The sequence below is a fragment of the Ylistrum balloti genome, unplaced genomic scaffold (assembly GCF_031769215.1).
Source record: "Ylistrum balloti isolate Yb309-2 unplaced genomic scaffold, AGI_CSIRO_Ybal_v1 Utg370794, whole genome shotgun sequence".
NCBI lineage: Eukaryota > Metazoa > Mollusca > Bivalvia > Pectinida > Pectinidae > Ylistrum > Ylistrum balloti.
The window spans coordinates 621,642-644,254 of NW_026782463.1; the positions used below are offsets into that span (position 1 = coordinate 621,642).

Genomic DNA, 22,613 nt, shown 5'->3' on the forward strand with positions numbered 1-22,613 from the left:
GCAAACAAAAAAAAAACATGATCCTATGAAAAAGACATCGATTAATAACGTCAAATAATATCATGCATTTTAATACACAAAATTAATAGATAATACAGGTCGTCGTCAGGGTGAGATGACCTATATTCCTTGTTCAGATCTTATTTACCCTGAAGGAAAGGTACATTGATCCTGACTGGGAACTTTGGACCATATACACCCTGGTAGACATATGGATAATGTATAATGAGCATTAACTTACTTACTGCAGACTAAGTCTTAAGATATTAAATAAAAGAAAGTCCATGGAAGGTGGATTGAATAGGAGTTATCTCCCTTGGACTGCAGACTAAGTCTTAAGATATTATAAAAAGCAAGTCCATGGAAGGTGGATTGAATATGAATTATCTCCCTTGGACTCAAAGTACTGGAAGTACTGTAAATAAACATTTTTGTAAAGTACAATCACATGTTTATTTAGAAACTTAATTATAAGTAGGACATATAATCAGTGAAGCTCATGATCTTTTACATAATGCTAAATATAAAGGAGAGATGTAAAAGTTGGCTGTAAAGTTATGAAATCTGCCTTTATCTGGTTTACACAACTATCAACTTCCTAATCTAACATGTCCAGTTTTTAGACGTAACATCATTCATCTACAACTTACGATCATTTGATTCCAGCAAGCTTTGCCTAATAATGGCATCACAAAATATTTGCCAATAAAAAAAAAATTCTAGTAAACATGTTACCTTGACCTTTGACCTGGTGACCGAGTTAACTGTTCTTAGATTTTTGCACGAACATATGTGATTTCATTTGATTTCAGTCAGTTATTTATCCATAACACATTTATAGTTTATACAGCAAGGAATCAACAATGCTTTGCTCTCTATGTTATAGGAGTATGCCTTTAGGTGAATATCCTTGACGTTTCGGTTATTGACAAAATGTAAATTGATAATAATGATATATCAAGTTGTAGTTTAAACAACATCTATTGAATATTTCAAAAATATTACACATACCATATATTGGTGCAATACATTTACAATTTAGAAAAAAAACCTCTATAATCTGACCCTTGTGATCTTGAGAGTGGGTCAAGGACATACATCTGAGCAAACTTGATAATCCTTCAATACAACATTACTTCTGATCAAATATCATGACCCTTATTCTATTTTGATGTGTAGAGGATGATTCATTTTTTTGTAGCATTTGACTCATGGACTATTAAACAAGGGGCCCATGGACCTTAACAGTTATATAAAGACCTTTATAGTATGTAACCCATGTAGTATTTGGAATGTTCAGCAGTTAAAGCAAACAAGACGACCATGGCCCTTAAAGGTCATCTGACAACCAATAAATGGATGGACAAACCACAGAATTCGCTGATGGTGCTCTGACATATCGGATTAATTCAAATTTTGATAATTCCTTAAAGTATCAGAAACTCGTAAATGGTAGATTCTGTTGATGAAAAATAGTTTCACAATCATGTTACAATATGGCTTCTATAGTAACCATGTAGAAGTTTTGATCAGACTGAAAAAACAACAAATCATCTCTTTCTTTTCTTTAACAAATTGAACTACAAATATTCTTCTCATTTTTCTGAATGAAACATTGAAAAGAAGTTCCAACTACTTGTTGGATTTTTGATCAAAAAATCAAAAAATAAGATTTGGTCAGGACAATCTCAGGATCACTTCATGCATGTTTGATATCATTGCCACACCTTGATAATGTTTCTGGCAATGTTTGGTTGGAATCTACACAGGCATTCAGAAGAAGTAGCGTTTTGGTGCAAGATATTGTCTAACTTCCCCTTTTGGGGCCCAACCCTCAAGTCCTTAGTGTTCAATTAAACTTCATGAATTTAAGAATTATTTGCCCACCTCAACTGAAGTTACAAATTCGAAAGAAATGCAATAAAGCATTAAGGTAGAGTAGCATTTTGAAACAAAGTATTGTCTAAGTACTCTTCTGAGGCTCCATCCACAGGTCCCTTGGGGTCTAATCAACTTTCTGAATTAAGAAATGATTCCCAACCTGCAATGATGCTTCAGAACAAATTTAGTTGAAATCTGCCAGTGTTTTAAAAATGAAAATTTGTGGAATGGCGGATGGCGGACAGCGGACCGTGCACAATGACGGACGATGCACAATAGCAATAGGTTATCTTGACCCTTAGGGTCAGATGACCTAAAAATATCTCTCATTTACGTTTCTTAATTTCAAAATATCAACTTCATGGCACCAGTGGAATAAAGAATATTTAAAATGTGTTTATCAAGCTGGCAGCCATGAGGGACATATTGGATTTCAGACCAACTCAAAAATAATAAAAATTGGTCGGGACCATTTCAGGAAAAGAAGTTTAAAAATAGCCATTATTCAGGAAAATCACATACTGTTGACAACCCTAGAGGAATGGTAGATAGGGGACTGTTCTACAATTTTTGTTGTTCTGGTAGAATATAGTTTACATCTTATGACTTCTGTTTGCGGCAGAAGAATTGTTTTAAGAATTAATTGTCACTAATTTGGAATATTTTACCTCCAAAAGTAGTCAGTTTTTTCAAACTCGATTACAAAATATGTAGAAGATGAAATGTCATTGTTGTATAAATACTGATTAACATAAAGAAAAACTGATATGATCTTACACTTCTAAAGGGCCAAAACAACATACCCCTGTCTATCAGTAGCGAGGAATTGCTTTATAGGAGCTACAAGTAGTAACAGTTTATGAACTTTGGAAACTACAAAGAAAAAAGATAATATCATAACCTGATACCATCAAGAGAGAATGGCCAGGTCCATAATTCAATTAGATTTTATTTCTTTTACTGCAGTTGGTTTATCTGTCCAAGTCATGCTCTATCAATAATACCACTATAGGTTTGATCAACTTTTATATACAGTGTCAGTCTTTCCAGACCAATTAATATAAAAGTTGACAGAATGTCAGAATAATTTTGACTATCTATATATAGATATATATATATTAAGTGCTATTTATTTTGAATATCTGATCTATTGATAACATAGATTTAAAACAACTACACTAATAAAATAACTTTGTGAGCTACACTATTATGAATAGATACACAAGTCAATATTGAATAATTATGAGGTCCAATGAATAATTATGAGGTCCAATGAATAATTATGGCCTCTAATGAATAATTATGAGGTCCAATGAATAATTATGAGGTCCAATGAATAATTATGGCCTCTAATGAATAATTATGATGTCGAAATATTGAGGATCCCCGATGTCGAAATATTGAGGATCAAAATGCCTTGATTCCCAGAGACACATTACAAAGAATCTGTATCAATGGTTTTGAGTATACATGTAATAAATATGTATAAAATTTCAATGTGTATGTTTGTAAATACTTCAACAAACAAATCAATGTAAATTCTACTTATATCAGACCTTCCATGATTTGTGACAGGAGAGCCTCCGATGGGCATCTTTAATTTAATGTTACAATGAACGGTGATGAGCGGTTTATATGATATGTTAATATACATAATGGCATTAGTACAATGATTTCAAGATTAAATTTCACTTATCAATTCCGTTAACATATTTTGATTTATAATATTAGCCTAGACTTTGGTAGATCTATTTCCGGAGCCATTAATTTTATTTTACAACTTCCTTATTTTCTAACACAGAATTAACATTATGCTCATTACTCAACATATTATATGGACTATGTATGATCTTTTAAACTTGTGAGAAAAAACGTTGATATTCTATGTGATATAGACTACCTAGTATCCGATCTCGGGCGCGACTATGTACACAAATGAACTTACTTCTCACGAATAAACAGTGACAATACATGCAAACCTTGTTGTTATGAAAAAACAAAAAACAAAAAAACCCACAAATATAAGAGCATATGCCTAATAAATTTTCGATTTAATTGAACACGATGTGCAAGGAGACATCTATTTTGACGGATGACAATACGGAAGGATTTTTCATGATACCTAACTAATTTACATGTAACAGGACAGCAGGTAGTGTGTAATATTGTTTGGACCACTAAAGGACCTTTAACTGCATGAAAAATGGGAAATTTTTTATATATAGCCGTTTGTAAACACGTTCAGTCTTTTCTCTAGTGGGTGTTTTGTATATTGTGTAGTGATACAACAGGTCAAGTGTTTAGTCATCGTATCCCGATTTGTGATAATTTCTCATAAAAAAAAATGTTAATAGGTAATACTTGATAAGGTTATAGTGAAAGCTGAGAATGATTAAGTTTTTTGAAACAGCAATGTATTATGATAAAGTTTCGAATGTGGAGCTGTAATTTGACGCACACTACTTTCTGTTGATACGATTTTCGCAACATCTTTTTTTTCATTCCTAGTATGTTCAGCGAAATTAATGTTCGATTAAAAAACGGTGGGTTTGATCACATACTCTGGCATAAAAACATATTTTCAGCAAGCTGACAAGAGGTCCATAGGGCCTGTATCACTCACCTAGTTTAGTTTGCTGAAACTGATGAATTTAAACTACAGGAAACATATATAAAACACTTGTATCTATAGCCTGATAATGGGCCCCTCCTTACAAAATGGGTTGGATGCACTGAATGTACAAAACTGAGTTATTGTCACCAAGGATATACAAAACTGATTTTCCTTCACAAAAGCATGCTTCAGACCAAATTTGGAAAATATCCTGCAATTTCTGAAGAACAAAATAGATTCTTTAAGAAATTGATGGATTTTCCCATTTGGTCCCTGCCACTCCGGCCCAGAGAGGCCCTCAACCTATTGTTTATACAAAATGGGTTCCCCCTTCCCCCAAGGATACTTCATACTAAATGTAGTTAAATCTGCCCAGTAGTGTATTACCAGTTGTGATTTATACAAAACGTTGACAAACAAAGGAGAAAGGATGGATCCTGGAAACTGTGGTATCTCTATAGCCCACTTGGCCCTTTAAGCAAGCTGAGCTAAAAATGCTGAATTAATCTTTGTAGCATCCCAATATCAAGGTTACACTGGTACAGATATAATACATATGTTCAAAACCAAGAAATATTGGTAATATATAGGCCCAAACAGGAGCTACATAGGATCAAAATAGCTTCTCATATTACGTAGGTCCAAACACGTCAGTTTTAATATAATGTTTTGCTCAGGCACCGTTTACTGGAAATCAACATCTGTACTCCTGACTGTATATATGTACAAAGTTCGAGAACATGATTTCTTGATTTCAGTCAGGTGTTATCACTGCAAATCAGTGCACAGACACTCATACACTGCCTTTCACTGCTAAGTAAACACATACATTGTAGATCACTGTTTGATTGGGTAAAACCAGCTATACATGTACATATTTAAGAGAATATCTTACTTTAGCACTTTTCACATTAAAGTTTGTGCTAACATATGATTGAGCTCAATGCAGTTACTTTATGCTGCTGATGCACCTGATGCACTAATTTGCCGAATAGTGACTAAGCATTAAAGTTTGATAGTTCAAAAAAATTAAGTACCGGGGTACATTTATCATAATGAGAAATCCTGATCGGTGGAAATATAAATTGAAATGGACATCAGGATGAAATGCACAAAATTCATTACAACATATGTATTGTTTTTCATCAGATTTCCTGACACTGAAGTTCTTGTTAATATAACTAAAAATTTTAACCGAAAAATCAACCCTATCAATATTGAACACTTCCAGTACAATAAATGTAATACAATCACTTGATATTTCAAATTATTGTGATTTTTGTGAGCTAACCTACTTTTGGTTGTGAGAGTAAGCAGCATTATGCTAGAAATATCTTTATACTATAGAAGGGACATAACTCCCAAGAAAAAACATCAAACTGTAAACTCAATTGCAGGTGCAGAACTATCTAACATATTTATCAAGTGCTCAATCCAAGAATTTGTTGAGAGAGTAAGATAGTACAGCTGTACTATCAGTACTATAGATAGTCTTTCATCCACAGACTGACAGTGTTAACTCTACAGTCTTTCACAGCCTGACAGTGTTAACTCTGTACAACTGAACATGTTAACTCTACAGTCTTTCATCCACAGACTGACAGTGTTAACTCTACAGTCTTTCATCCACAGACTGACAGTGTTAACTCTACAGTCTTTCATCCACAGACTGAACATGTTAACTCTACAGTCTTTCATCCACAGACTGACAGTGTTAACTCTACAGTCTTTCATCCACAGACTGAACATGTTAACTCTACAGTCTTTCATCCACAGACTGACAGTGTTAACTCTACAGTCTTTCATCCACAGACTGACAGTGTAAACACTACAGTCTTTCATCCACAGACTGAACATGTTAACTCTACAGTCATTCATTCACAGACTGACAGTGTTAACTCTACAGTCTTTCATCCACAGACTGACAGTGTTAACTCTACAGTCTTTCATCCACAGACTGACAGTGTAAACACTACAGTCTTTCATCCACAGACTGAACATGCTAACTCTACAGTCTTTCATCCACAGACTGACAGTGTTAACTCTACAGTCTTTCATCCACAGACTGACAGTGTAAACACTACAGTCTTTCATCCACAAAGTGACAGTGTTAACTCTACAGTCTTTCATCCACAGACTGAACATGTTAACTCTACAGTCATTCATTCACAGACTGACAGTGTTAACTCAACAGTCTTTCATCCACAGACTGACAGTGTTAACTCTACAGTCTTTCATTCACAGACTAACAGTGTTAACTCTACAGTTCTTTCATCCACAGACTGAACATGTTAACTCTACAGTCTTTCATCCACAAACTGACAGTGTTAACTCTACAGTCTTTCATCCACAGACTGACAGTGTTAACTCTACAGTTCTTTCATCCACAGACTGAACATGTTAACTCTACAGTCATTCATTCACAGACTGACAGTGTTAACTCAACAGTCTTTCATCCACAGACTGACAGTGTTAACTCTACAGTCTTTCATCCACAGACTGAACATGTTAACTCTACAGTCATTCATTCACAGACTGACAGTGTTAACTCTACAGTCTTTCATCCACAGACTGACAGTGTTAACTCTACAGTCTTTCATCCACAGACTGACAGTGTTAACTCTACAGTCTTTCATCCACAGACTGACAGTGTTAACTCTACAGTCTTTCATCCACAAACTGACAGTGTTAACTCTACAGTCTTTCATCCACAGACTGACAGTGTAAACTATACAGTTTTTCTTCCACAGACTGATAATGTAAAGTATAATGTACAATAATGTATAATTACTAATCTCCATTACCATACAACGTACAATAATGTATAACAGCCGAATTTCAATATTGTACAATTTATCCCCTCCAGTAACATACAATGTACAATATTGTATAATTACCAACCTCTAGTATCATACAATGTACAATATTGTATAATTACCAACCTCTAGTATCATACAATGTACAATATTGTACAATTTATCCCCTCCAGTATCAGACAATGTACAATATTGTATAATTACCAACCTCTAGTATCATACAATGTACAATATTGTATAATTTATCCCCTCCAGTATCAGACAATGTACAATATTGTATAATTACCAACCTCTAGTATCATACAATGTACAATATTGTATAATTACCAACCTCTAGTATCAGACAATGTACAATATTGTATAATTACCAACCTCTAGTATCATACAATGTACAATATTGTACAATTTATCCCCTCCAGTATCATACAATGTACAATATTGTACAATTTATCCCCTCCAGTATCAGACAATGTACAATATTGTATAATTACCAACCTCTAGTATCATACAATGTACAATATTGTATAATTACCAACCTCTAGTATCATACAATGTACAATATTGTATAATTACCAACCTCTAGTATCATACAATGTGCATGTACAATATTTTACAATTTATCACTTTCAATATTATACAATGTACATGTCTATTTATCACCTCCAGTAATATACAATGTACAATATCATACAATAAACATACAAAAACATACACTCTTCATTGACTCTAATTCCTTCTTTGAAATTAATGAGGCCTAACAGAGAATTTTTTTTGATATTGTAACATGAAATGGTTTATTCTATGACAAAGACTTGTATCTATGTAAAATCCTGTGTAACACAGCGTACTACATCTCCATCATCCCTTCGGTTGGAGTACCTTAATAAGGACTAATGGAAATGAGTCAATGACTCTGACAATACGTCCTTCTATCTACCTACATTCATAAACTAAAGTACTCTAATGAATATGAAAATCACAAAAACAGGATATTCACTTAACTAGCTGTGATAAAATCAGCCAGGTGTGATAAAATATAACAAGCTGTTGTAACACGTAGGCAAGGAAAGTGCTCTACAAACACACCAATACTGAAAGCTTATCACTCATCAATTACACAGATAAATATGTCTCAAATATTCTGAGGCTGTGATTACCCCACAAAAATAATGGAGTAATTATTAAACGATCAAATGTGTGAGGGTAAGCTGTAGGTACCAGATCGCCTGGCTTCATTTTGTGCACGGACGTCGCATCGTTAGCAAAACACTACACACGGACGTCGTATCATCTGGACGATATCACACAGACGTCATTCAGTACGACAACCCAAACATGTGACCAAAACAAGAATGTCGCAAAGAGTAAACAATACAGCAAACACAGTTAGAAGTATCACATACAGTTATTATCAACAGGATTTCCTTCTGGCTCACACATGTATTAAGGTAGGTACATTGGAGTCAGTAACTAATCTATTGTTTATCTGTAAAGTATGACACATGGTTGTGGTTTCCCAGTGGTGCTGAAGTGTTAACTATTGTATTCAATTTGCTGTGTGACTGTTGGACTGGTGTAATCTGTGGAGTGGGAGCTGGTGGTGTAATCTGTGGAGTGGAAGCTGGTGGTGTAATCTGTGGAGTGGTAGATGGTGGTGTAATCTGTGGAGTGGTAGATGGTGGTGTAATCTGTGGAGTGGGAGCTGGTGGTGTAATCTGTGGAGTGGTAGCTAGTGGTGTAATCTGTAGAGTGGTAGTTGGTGGTGTAATCTGTGGAGTGGTAGTTGGTGGTGTAATCTGTGAAGTAGAAGCTGGTGGTGTAATCTGTGGAATAGTAGTTGGTGGTGTAATCTGTGGAGTGGTAGCTAGTGGTGTAATCTGTGGAGTGGTAGCTGGTGGCGTAATCTGTGGAGTGGTAGCTGGTGGTGTAATCTGTGGAGTGGTAGATGGTGGTGTAATCTGTGGAGTGGTAGTTGGTGGTGTAATCTGTGGAGTGGTAGATGGTGGTGTAATCTGTGGAGTGGTAGTTGGTGGTGTAATCTGTGGAGTGGTAGCTGGTGGTGTAATCTGTGAAGTAGAAGCTGGTGGTGTAATCTGTGGAATAGTAGTTGGTGGTGTAATCTGTGGAGTGGTAGCTAGTGGTGTAATCTGTGGAGTGGTAGCTGCTGGTAGATGGTGGTGTAATCTGTGGAGTGGTAGTTGGTGGTGTAATCTGTGAAGTAGAAGCTGGTGGTGTAATCTGTGGAATGGTAGTTGGTGGTGTAATTTGAGGAGTGGTAGTTGGTGGTGTAATCTGTGGAGTGATAGCTGGTGGTGTAATTTGAGGAGTGGCAGTTTGTTGAATAAATAGTGGAATGGTAGCTGAGTGGTTGTAGGTGGTGTAGTTTGTGCGCGATCTGGTGGAGCAGTGGTAACAAACTCATCGTTTCCTCAGACGTCTGAGGGTGATTTCCTGGGTACTCCAGTTTACTCTAACAGTAAGACATGCAAACATCCAGGCAAACAACACTTACCAATAAATGTTGAAATAGTTTGTTTTGCAATTGTTGTCAAATAGAATGAAACATATACTCATTCATATTCAGTAGTTTGTGGAGAGGTAGTTGGTAGTGACAGTTGATCAAACAGTAGCTGGAGAAATTATTGGAATGCTAGTTTGTGACATTGTTGTTGCCATAGTGATAGTTGGAAGAATGGTGCTAGTAGACATTAGTGTTTTAGTTGGTACAATGAATGGTGGAATGGTACAATGTAGTTTATGGAATCTGATGTGGTGGTAGCATAGCAGTAAGTGGATTGAATGTGGAGTGGTATTTGGGGGAATTGTACATTAAACAGCAGGCAACCTTATAAACTGTTTGTGTACCAGTTAAAAATATCATATCAAATATTGAAATAGCAGAATAAAAATGCCAAGTTGAAACATCTTATTAATTAAACTGACTATTGAATGAACATGTAAGTCAATGGCAAATTTGTGGAAAGAAGATACATATTAATAATTGTATTTTCATAAAATAAATGATTGAGAAGGGAAAGTAGTATATACATTTTCTGATGATGTCATCATAAAATGTTGGTGTAATAATGATGTCATCATCAGTTTGTGTGTGGATAGTTAACATACAGCCAAACCACACACAACATAGTCCTTTGGTCTTCAACTGAAACACAAAGTTAGTAAACTTGTCTGGCAGCACAAGTCCAGTAAGGATGGGTTATGGGATTTATCCAGCATGTTGATCTAATTTGATAAAATAACCCAGTTGTGTACTAGTCCATTTAACTCTGGTAAACACAGTTTAAATCAGAGATGTTGGTTGACACTCCGGTATGCTGTTAAGCAGATATTAGGCTAATGGGCAATATGGAACACTCGGGAATGACTGAATAACCATTTCATGGCTAGGAATGTCTCTAGTATCCTCGCTGTCCCCTATAGTAGATATTTACACAGAATAATCAGGTGAGCATTCAAATTTGTATAATGAATTGAAAATAATAAAATTAGTTCCCCTAGGAGCTGTGTTGCCTACGTCGCATGTATATCTCCCTCGCCTGGTTCTGCAAACTGCATGCGTGAGTTGAGGATGGTAGCTAAGTCCAGAACGACCTTGTACAGATTAGGATGTTCTAGAATCTCCTCTGTAGGCAGGGGTGGGTGAGACATCGGGAAGTAGCTAGGACCCTGGTAAACAACAAAGTAGGATGTAGGTTAGTGTATAAGTGTAATATCAGGGAAAATGTTTGTCATATAGAAAAATTGTCAATCTACAGCAAACTCCGAATCAAATCCTCAGTCAAATTGTGGGTGGTAGGAGGAGAGTGCTGGGGTGTGTAGGAGGAGAGTGCTGGGGTGTGTAGGAGGAGAGTGCTGGGGTGTGGGTACTCTGTGTGGAGAATCCCAGCGTGTGGGTACACTGGTGTGAAGAGTGATACGGTGTGGTTAACCTGGGGTGGAGAATACCAGAGTGCTGGTGTCATGGAAGAGGGAGAGTGCCAGTGTGGTGCTCTAGGAATGGAGAGTGCCAAAGTGTGAGGATCCACGGGGTGGAGAGTGCCACAGTCTGGGTATCCACTTGAATCCAGTGTGTGGGGAGTGCCAATGTGAGGGCATACAGAGGGGTAGACACTGGCATCCAGTGTGTTGGGAGTGCCAATGTGAGAGTATCCAGAGGGGTAGAGAGTAACAGAGTAAGGGTATCCAAGGGGTAGACACTGGTATCAAGAGTGTTGGGGGTGCCAGTGTGTACAGAGGGATAGGGAGTAACAGGGTAAGGGTATCCAGGGGGTAGACACTGGTATCCAGGGTGTTGGAAGAGCCATTGTGTGTATCCAGAGAGGTTGACAGTAACAAGGTATTGGTATCCAGGGGGTAGACACTTGTAAGCAAAAGGCAGAGAGTGCCATTTTGAGGGTATCCCAGGTTTTTAATTGAGACTTCAGAAATAAAAACAAGAGGTAGGGGAAACAGGCAGACTGGGATGTGTTGGCCTAGTTTTGTATGTGGAAATCTAATTATAAAAATACAAGAATAAAACTGTATACATGTATTCAAAATGAGGAAGTGACTTTCATTGGGGATCAGTTTAGAATACATGTATCTGAAAAATGTACATTCAAAATGTTAAGTTAAAATGAAAAGACCTACCTCAAAATTCCTCTACATCAAAATTCCTCTACCTCAAAATTCCTCTACCATAAAATTGATTATGATGTTATAAATACACTCACTTAATCCATGATGGAGTAAGAGGACAATATAACATTAGGATAATGTTGTAAATATTCACCTTGAATCCTCTGTGAAGTATGAGGACTATATAACGTTAGGATATTGTTGTAAATATTCACCTTGAACCCTCTGTGAAGTATGAGGACTATATAACATTAGTATAATGTTGTAAATATTCACCTTGAATCCTCTGTGAAGTATGAGGACTATATAACAGAACACAAACCGGAACATTAACAATCGCAGGAAGTCATCTCCTATAAACTGTAGGTACGAGTGATCTGAAATACAAATCATAGCGTTAAACCTCCGACTCAATTTCTACAGAACAACAATACATCTTGTCATAAGGTCAAACTGTTCTCAGTTGGACAAAAACTCCATTAAACTATTACCTTACTTCATCACAAAAGTGTCTATACTTCATAGGATGCCGTCATGTTTTGGTATAAGCCCATATTAAATCAGATATCATAAAAACATTTACCACTTTCAAAGACCAAGTCTCAGAGATATGACAAAATACATAATCACAGTCACATTAAAGCTTCACTTACCGAGTGACCTGGATCTAAGAAAGAGTTTTGATGCTTCAGACATGAACTTGTCGATTTGACCTTGACACTTCTCCCACTTGGTGATGGGAATGTCATTTATATTACACACGTAACAGAAGGCCATCAGTGGTGAGTGCAGAAACAGTGTGAACAGGTTGCCCTTCTGATGGTCTGCAATAAAAAAATATTGTGATCAGGTTTATACCGGAATTGATCTTGATAAGATTTGTTGGCGACAACACCTGCATGAACACAGTCTTAGCTGCATTTTCGCCTGTCAGTGACAATATCTGACACAATTTGTAAGCATCTCTAAAGACGTTGTCAAAGATATTATATCCTGAAGTTGTCTATAAGATATTCTAATGAAATCTCCAGAAAGGAATCAGAAACATTACACGATCATTTGATATAGATGGAAGTATCTGTAAGTTGTGTGATAAAGGTGTTTGTGACAATATGTGATGAATTTTGTCCAAGAGATTGCATGAAGTTGTAGCTGAGATTACTGATGTCACATATCTGTGAGATTTTATTGTTATATGTCTGAGTTACTACCACTGAAATTCCTCTATAAGAATATCTGTAGATGTGTGAGATATATACCACAGACTACCACTGAAATTCCTCTACCAGAATATCTGTAGATGTGTGAGATATATACCACAGACTACCACTGAAATTTCTCTATAAGAATATCTGTAGATGTGTGAGATATATACCTCAGACTACCACTGAAATTCCTCTATCAGAATATATGTAGATGTGTGAGATATATACCACAGACTACCACTGAAATTTCTCTATAAGAACATCTGTAGATGTGTGAGATATATACCACAGATTACCACTGAAATTCCTCTATAAGAACATCTGTAGATGTGTGAGATAAATACCACAGACTACCACTGAAATTTCTCTATAAGAACATCTGTAGATGTGTGTGATATATACCACAGACTACCACTGAAATTTCTCTATAAGAACATCTGTAGATGTGTGCGATATATACCACAAACTACCACTGAAATTTCTCTATAAGAACGTCTGTAGATGTGTGTGATATATACCACAGACTACCACTGAAATTTCTCTATAAGAACATCTGTAGATGTGTGAGATATATACCACAAACTACCACTGAAATTTTTCTATAAGAACATCTGTAGATGTGTGTGATATATACCAAAGACTACCACTGAAATTCCTTTTAAAATCATCTGTAGGACCTACCCTGCATTGTAGTTGGGACCTGTTCCTGAGACAGCAGACATACCACAGGCTGCCCAAACAAATTGGGGAAATTCTGGAACAGAAAGAATATCTCATTAGGTTTTTCTTTTGACAATTTTTCAACAATTTTTCACAACTTTAACTTTTTGTTTTGTAAACATGATTATATAACTAGAATAGAAGTTTGTATTAAAAAAGTCACACAAAATAATTATATTACGCAGGGTTTACCATATGATATAAAAAAAGAATAAACTTACGCTTTTAATATGAAATATATTCCATATTTGACCTCTAAATCAAGCACAATGGTATATCCTATGTACAAAGTTCTGTGATCAAGATATAAAACTCTCCTAACCTTAGATATTATTGTCCTTGATTTACACATACTTCTCCTGTGATGATAAAATATCATCATAAAATTTAAATACTACAGCTAGTCATCATATGGTGGTGACAAGACTTACCTGGAATGCCGAGCTGTTATCACTATCTATGATGAGAAACATTGGTTTACGACAGTAGGGGTACACATCTCCTGGGTGTAGACTATAACAGATAAAACAAGTTATAACAGAAACATTGGTTTATGATAGAAGTAACATAATACATCTCTAGTTGTTGATGTTGGACTACAAAACACATCTCTATTCCTGGACACTATAAAGCTGTATATGACTACAAAACACATCTCTATTCCTGGACACTATAAAGCTGTATATGACTCACCAATACATCTCTATTCCTGGACACTATAAAGCTGTATATGACTCACCAATACATCTCTATTCCTGGACACTATAAAGCTGTATATGCCTACGAAACACATCTCTATTCCTGGACACTATAAAGCTGTATATGACTCACCAATACATCTCTATTCCTGCACACTATAAAGCTGTATATGACTCACCAATACATCTCTATTCCTGGACACAATAAAGCTGTATATGACTCACCAATACATCTCTATTCCTGGACACTATAAAGCTGTATATGACTACAAAACACATCTCTACTCCTGGACACTATAAAGCTGTATATGACTCACCAATACATCTCTATTCCTGGACACTATAAAGCTGTATATGACTATAAAACACATCTCTATTCCTGGACATTATAAAGCTGTATATGCCTACAAAACACATCTCTACTCCTGGACACTATAAAGCTGTATATGACTATAAAACACATCTCTATTCCTGGACACTATAAAGCTGTATATGACTATAAAGCTGTATAAATACATCTCTATTCCTGGACACTATAAAGCTGTATATGACTCACCAATACATCTCTATTCCTGGACACTATAAAGCTGTATATGACTCACCAATACATCTCTATTCCTGGACACTATAAAGCTGTATATGACTCACCAATGCATCTCTATTCCTGGACACTATAAAGCTGTATATGACTATAAAACACATCTCTATTCCTGGACATTATAAAGCTGTATACTCCTGGACACTATAAAGCTGTATATGACTATAAAACACATCTCTATTCCTGGACACTATAAAGCTGTATATGACTACATCTCTATTCCTGGACACTATAAAGCTGTATATGAACACAAAACTTTGTCTACAAACAATGGCATTTCTGAAGATGAACACAAAACTTTGTCTCAATGGCATTTCTGAAGATGAACATACAAACAATGGCATTTCTGAAGATGAACACAAAACTTTGTCTACAAACAATGGCATTTCTGAAGATGAACACAAAACTTTGTCTACAAACAATGGCATTTCTGAAGATGAACACAATACTTTGTCTACAAACAATGGCATTTCTGAAGATGAACACAAAACTTTGTCTACAAACAATGGCATTTCTGAAGATGAACACAAAACTTTGTCTACAAACAATGGCATTTCTGAAGATGAACACAAAACTTTGTCTACAAACAATGGCATTTCTGAAGATGAACACAAAACTTTGTCTACAAACAATGGCATTTCTGAAGATGAACACAAAGCTTTGTCTACAAACAATGGCATTTCTGAAGATGAACACAAAACTTTGTCTACAAACAATGGCATTTCTGAAGATGAACACAAAACTTTGTCTACAAACAATGGCATTTCTGAAGATGAACACAAAACTTTGTCTACAAACAATGGCATTTCTGAAGATGAACACAAAGCTTTGTCTACAAACAATGGCATTTCTGAAGATGAACACAAAACTTTGTCTACAAACAATGGCATTTCTGAAGATGAACACAAAACTTTGTCTACAAACAATGGCATTTTTAGGATGAACACAAAACTTTGTCTACAAACAATGGCATTTCTGAAGATGAACACAAAACTTTGTCTACAAACAATGGCATTTTTAGGATGAACACAAAACTTTGTCTACAAACAATGGCATTTCTGAAGATGAACACAAAACTTTGTCTACAAACAATGGCATTTTTAGGATGAACACAAAACTTTGTCTACAAAACTTTGTCTACAAACAATGGCATTTTTAGGATGAACACAAAACTTTGTCTACAAACAATGGCATTTCTGAAGATGAACACAAAACTTTGTCTACAAACAATGGCATTTCTGAAGATGAACACAAAACTTTGTCTACAAACAATGGCATTTCTGAAGATGAACACAAAACTTTGTCTACAAACAATGGCATTTCTGAAGATGAACACAAAACTTTGTCTACAAACAATGGCATTTCTGAAGATGAACACAAAACTTTGACTACAAGCAATGGCATTTCTACAAACAATGGCATTTCTGAAGATGAACACAAAACTTTGACTACAAGCAATGGCATTTCTAGAGATGAACACAAAACTTTGTCTACAAGCAATGGCATTTCTAGAGATGAACACATATTTAACTCTAAATACAACACCACTATATTTACATTTACAAATCTCTATCTACAAACCAACACTTTTGTATTGAATATAGATATATACAGTATGAAATATTGATGCCATCACAAACATATACATATATATATGTGACAACATACCATCGTCATTACGTTTGGCATTGCCAAGACAACCATCAGCTGATATGTACAACAGCATGGCACCATTAGGTGGGAGCTCCTTGAATCCTGAGGCAAGAAATGTGTTGAGCTGGCTAAACGTGGGTTTGTACAACAGGTACTTGTGGGGGTTCTCTCGTCTATTGTTCCTGTCACCATTCTCCTGAAAACAATAACATCATCATGTATCATATCTAACTAAATATCAAAGATTCTGTCTTCGATAGTTCCTGTCACCATATTAAGTATTAATGTCATGTATATCAAATCTAACTGCTTTACATATTAAGATTTATTTCCTTCGCCTTAAGTTTAAACGAACACTTAAAACAAGTGATTACATTTTCTCTCATCCCTTCACAAGTACATGTTAAAGTACAATGTGGGGTACCATGATGAATCTCATAAAAAATCTTCAGTACCTAGGGAGAGAGGGATCTTCTTTTATCCATTAATAAATGATATAAGCACGTCAGTGTACTGATGTTGTGAAGTTCTACAACCGTATTCAAAATTATCTCTGGAGAGACTAGGCTTACTGGTAAAATACCTTCAAAGTAAAACTCCGGTTAAGAACAAACATTGGGTTACACTGTACTATAACTGTTTTATCTATGGTTTATACGGCATAAAGACCCAATGTTCTTGTGTCATAAGTGATTGTATTGAACATCTACAAATTACACTGGTATTGACTTTTATCTGTGAATGGATAAATAAATCTGTGATAAATAACAACTATCTACATGTGAATTAACAGGAGAAGACATATTTACATAGGTGTGTGGACGTACAAAAGGCGGTTTGCCTGGTGCTGGGGAAGCGTCGTAGATTTGATTGGACAAATCCTCTTGTGGTTCTCGCTCAAGGGTCTGTAGCATGCGGAACATGTCCAATGTTAACTCACTGAACTTCACCTGTAGCAAACAAAAATGGCTCAATTGTAGTTTCCTGTAATGTACAGATAACAGATGTTACATAACATCCATTCACACAATTCTCACACTTTCTGTACACAAGTGATGGTAGTTAAACGAGCATTTGTTTTGTAATTTTTGTGTTAAGTAAAAATTTTCCCTCTTACAAGTTTCCTGCAATCAGTATTTATCTGTACTGACGAGTTTCCTACAAACGGTATTTACTTACTCTGACGAGTCTCCTATAGTTAGTATTTACCTGCACTGACAAGTTTCCTACAATCAGTATTTACCTGCTGTAACGAGTTTCCTACAATCAGTTTTACCTGCTCTGACGAGTTTCCTACAATCAGTATTTACCTGCTCTGACAAGTCTCCTACAAACAGTATTTACCTGCTCTGACGAGTCTCCTACAATCAGTATTTACCTGCTCTGACGAGTCTCCTACAATCAGTATTTACCTGCTCTGACGAGTCTCCTACAAACAGTATTTACCTGCTCTGACGAATCTCCTATAGTCAGTATTTACCTGCTCTGACGAGTCTCCTACAATCAGTATTTACCTGCTCTGACGAGTCTCCTATAGTCAGTATTTACCTGCTCTGACAAGTTTCCTACAATCAGTATTTACCTGCTCTGACGAGTCTCCTACAATCAGTATTTACCTGCTCTGACGAGTCTCCTACAGTCTGTATATACCTGCTCTGACAAGTCTCCTACAATCAGTATTTACCTGCTCAGATGAGTTTCCTACAATCAGTATCTCCTGAAGTGACAGGTATACAGGTGTACCCTTTGGATCAAGAGGTGTGTTGTTCATCGGGGTGAGTCTGTGTGACAGTACGATGGAGGAGGAGTCTATATCAACCACACTGATGATGTTGTCAGCCTGTAATAAACAAAATCCAATATCATAACCAAGAACCACACTGATGATGTTATCTGCTTGTAAATACAACACATTCCTGTATTTTCACCAAATAACCCTGTTCTCACCTCTATAAAGGCCTTGATCTCGTCTAACACCTGTCTCCACTCGCCTTTGTCCTCGGGTTCATATGTGGATGTGTAGTCATCTATTTGTTTAGACAATTCCTGTAAAACAAGATACCATCAAAATATCAGTATTACCAGAAGACATCAAGAAAATACCAACATGGCAACATAATTCAACTCAAATTCCATAAAACTAGTGCAAAATATAGAAATATTTACACGGAAACTCCTGAAAAAGTACACGGAGAATACCACGTGTTCCGGAAGAGAAAGCATCTTCTGCTTCATCAACAACACCCGCCATGTAAACCTTGGTCAATCCAAGTAAGTAATGTCACATTCTCAATTATGAACAAGGTATACAACAACAGAGGCAACAGGTAAATTAATGAGCATCAAACATGTCCAGCTTCATATCACACTAAGAAAAAGAATATTTCTCAATGAGAAAAAAATGACTAGTTAACACATAAAATCAATGTTAAAGAACATGACTCAATTTAATTTTTGATATTCCATTTTTGTACCTGGATGCTGTATATCTATGACCTTGACCTTTAAACAACAAAGTTTCAAATCTGTATGGACCAAGAATGTCTGTTAAAATAAGTATATCTATAGACAAGTTTAATTCCATACCCGAACAAGATCTCGTACAAGCTTCATCTTCTTCAGCAGGAGACAGACTACAATGAAACGTGCGTAGTACCTCAGTTTCTTCACCATCAGGTCAGGCCTGCAAACCAGAAAGATCTTATAGCATCCAAGAACGTCATTGGGCCTCTCAAAACAATATGATGACCAAAAGAAAACTTGACAAGCATCTTTTAATACAACTACATTTCAAATTTCAATTAAGAGGTGTCATCCAGCTAAAACCCAAATAAAAGAAAATGTTTTAAATATTTAATGAATCTGAAGTTCTTGATAATTCCAGGGCATAATTCCGGGAGAGGAGTGAAAAAAAATTATGGCAAAATGACAGAATGAATCCAAAACACAGCACTTATACTTTGCCTATAAATTTCATTGTGCAGACATACACATTCTGGCCATGTTTTCTGTCAATGGATCTAGATCCACATCAGTTGAGCTTTGATCATGTTATTACCAAAACAGCTGTCACACATAAAAAAAACATTGCAACACAGCCTGCAAATTGTTGAAGAAATTAGGTTCAAAGGTCAGAGAAATATTGATCTATAAATAAGAGACAGATGTAAACCCTGAGATGGGATGCAGGACAGACAAGATACAAGACAGATGTAACACAGGATAGATGAGATACCGGACAGATAATATACAGGACAGATGTGACACAGGACAGATAATACAGGACAGATGAGATACAGCAGAGACAAGATACAGAAGTGAAACATTGTGACAAAACCTACAAACCCACCCATACCTCTCCTCCTTGTTAGCCTTAGAGTAGTAGACACGCATACGGATGGCCGAGTAAAAGCTGAACGACTCATTCAGGTAGTTGGTCTCACTGGTCCGCAAACTGGAAAATATATTACATGATTAAACATGTTCCATTGTATACTTATAGCTATAACAATATAGGTATCATTGTATACCTATACCTACAACAATATAGGTATCATTGTATACCTACAGCTATAACAATATAGGTATCATTGTATACCTACAGCTATAACAATATAGGTATCATTGTATACCTATAGCTACAACAATATAGGTATCATTGTATACCTACAGCTATAACAATACAGGTATCATTGTATACCTACAGCTATAACAATACAGGTATCATTGTATACCTACAGCTATAACAATATAGGTATCATTGTATACCTACAGCTATAACAATATAGGTATCATTGTATACCTACAGCTATAACAATATAGGTATCATTGTATACCTACAGCTATAACAATATAGGTATCATTGTATACCTACAGCTATAACAATATAGGTATCATTGTATACCTACAGCTATAACAATATAGGTATCATTGTATACCTACAGCTATAACAATATAGGTATCATTGTATACCTACAGCTATAACAATATAGGTATCATTGTATACCTACAGCTATAACAATATAGGTATCATTGTATACCTACAGCTATAACAATATAGGTATCATTGTATACCTACAGCTATAACAATATAGGTATCATTGTATACCTACAGCTATAACAATATAGGTATCATTGTATACCTACAGCTATAACAATATAGGTATCATTGTATACCTACAGCTATAACAATATAGGTATCATTGTATACCTACAGCTATAACAATATAGGTATCATTGTATACCTACAGCTATAACAATATAGGTATCATTGTATACCTACAGCTATAACAATATAGGTATCATTGTATACCTACAGCTATAACAATATAGGTATCATTGTATACCTACAGCTATAACAATATAGGTATCATTGTATACCTACAGCTATAACAATATAGGTATCATTGTATACCTACAGCTATAACAATATAGGTATCATTGTATACCTACAGCTATAACAATATAGGTATCATTGTATACCTACAGCTATAACAATATAGGTATCATTGTATACCTACAGCTATAACAATATAGGTATCATTGTATACCTACAGCTATAACAATATAGGTATCATTGTATACCTACAGCTATAACAATATAGGTATCATTGTATACCTACAGCTATAACAATATAGGTATCATTGTATAGCTATAACAATATAGGTATCATTGTATACCTACAGCTATAACAATATAGGTATCATTGTATACAGTATAACAGCTATAACAATATAGGTATCATTGTATACCTACAGCTATAACAATACAGGTATCATTGTATACCTACAGCTATAACAATATAGGTATCATTGTATACCTACAGCTATAACAATATAGGTATCATTGTATACCTACAACAATATAGGTATCATTGTATACCTACAGCTATAACAATATAGGTATCATTGTATACCTACAGCTATAACAATACAGGTATCATTGTATACCTACAGCTATAACAATATAGGTATCATTGTATACCTACAGCTATAACAATATAGGTATCATTGTATACCTACAGCTATAACAATATAGGTATCATTGTATACCTACAGCTATAACAATATAGGTATCATTGTATACCTACAGCTATAACAATATAGGTATCATTGTATACCTACAGCTATAACAATATAGGTATCATTGTATACCTACAGCTATAACAATATAGGTATCATTGTATACCTACAGCTATAACAATATAGGTATCATTGTATACCTACAGCTATAACAATATAGGTATCATTGTATACCTACAGCTATATAGGTATCATTGTATACCTACAGCTATAACAATATAGGTATCATTGTATACCTACAGCTATAACAATACAGGTATCATTGTATACCTACAGCTATAACAATATAGGTATCATTGTATACCTACAGCTATAACAATACAGGTATCATTGTATACCTACAGCTATAACAATATAGGTATCATTGTATACCTACAACAATATAGGTATCATTGTATACCTACAGCTATAACAATATAGGTATCATTGTATACCTACAGCTATAACAATATAGGTATCATTGTATACCTACAGCTATAACAATATAGGTATCATTGTATACCTACAGCTATAACAATATAGGTATCATTGTATACTATAACAATAGGTATCAGCTATAACAATATAGGTATCATTGTATACCTACAGCTATAACAATACAGGTATCATTGTATACCTACAGCTATAACAATACAGGTATCATTGTATACCTACAGCTATAACAATACAGGTATCATTGTATACCTACAGCTATAACAATATAGGTAT

General features: G+C 35.3%; 2 protein-coding genes across 2 annotated transcripts in view; both read right to left on the bottom strand.

Annotated features, from left to right (window-relative positions):
* Positions 1-8,786: 8,786 nt before the first annotated feature.
* On the bottom strand, positions 8,787-10,548 carry LOC132558538 (uncharacterized). Its single transcript, XM_060223114.1, has 2 exons — positions 10,511-10,548; positions 8,787-9,495 (listed from the first exon to the last, which is right to left on the bottom strand). Exons 1-2 carry the CDS (start codon positions 10,546-10,548, stop codon positions 8,787-8,789), a joined length of 747 nt encoding a protein of 248 aa, XP_060079097.1.
* A 294-nt stretch (positions 10,549-10,842) lies between these two features.
* LOC132558539 (protein SCAI-like) overlaps positions 10,843-22,613 on the bottom strand; it is a 32,088-nt gene continuing 20,317 nt past the window's right edge. Inside the window, exons 4-16 of the mRNA XM_060223116.1 lie at positions 20,173-20,277; positions 19,410-19,506; positions 18,771-18,869; positions 18,508-18,663; positions 17,633-17,773; positions 16,839-17,019; positions 16,357-16,594; positions 15,507-16,145; positions 14,306-14,387; positions 13,836-13,908; positions 12,603-12,773; positions 12,226-12,326; positions 10,843-10,998 (exon numbers count right to left, since the gene is read on the bottom strand). Of these exons, the coding sequence (XP_060079099.1) occupies positions 10,843-10,998; positions 12,226-12,326; positions 12,603-12,773; positions 13,836-13,908; positions 14,306-14,387; positions 15,507-16,145; positions 16,357-16,594; positions 16,839-17,019; positions 17,633-17,773; positions 18,508-18,663; positions 18,771-18,869; positions 19,410-19,506; positions 20,173-20,277 (2,239 nt within the window). The remainder of the gene's footprint in view (positions 10,999-12,225; positions 12,327-12,602; positions 12,774-13,835; positions 13,909-14,305; positions 14,388-15,506; positions 16,146-16,356; positions 16,595-16,838; positions 17,020-17,632; positions 17,774-18,507; positions 18,664-18,770; positions 18,870-19,409; positions 19,507-20,172; positions 20,278-22,613) is intronic.

Bases quoted from the DNA above. Each gene is read 5' to 3' on its own strand.
- LOC132558538 (XM_060223114.1), bottom strand. From the start codon at position 10,548: ATGCTGGATAAATCCCATAACCCATCCTTACTGGACTT. The intron at 9,496-10,510 runs GTGCTGCCAGAC...ACCACTCCACAG, and splicing joins AACCCATCCTTACTGGACTT to ATTACACCACCATCTACCAG.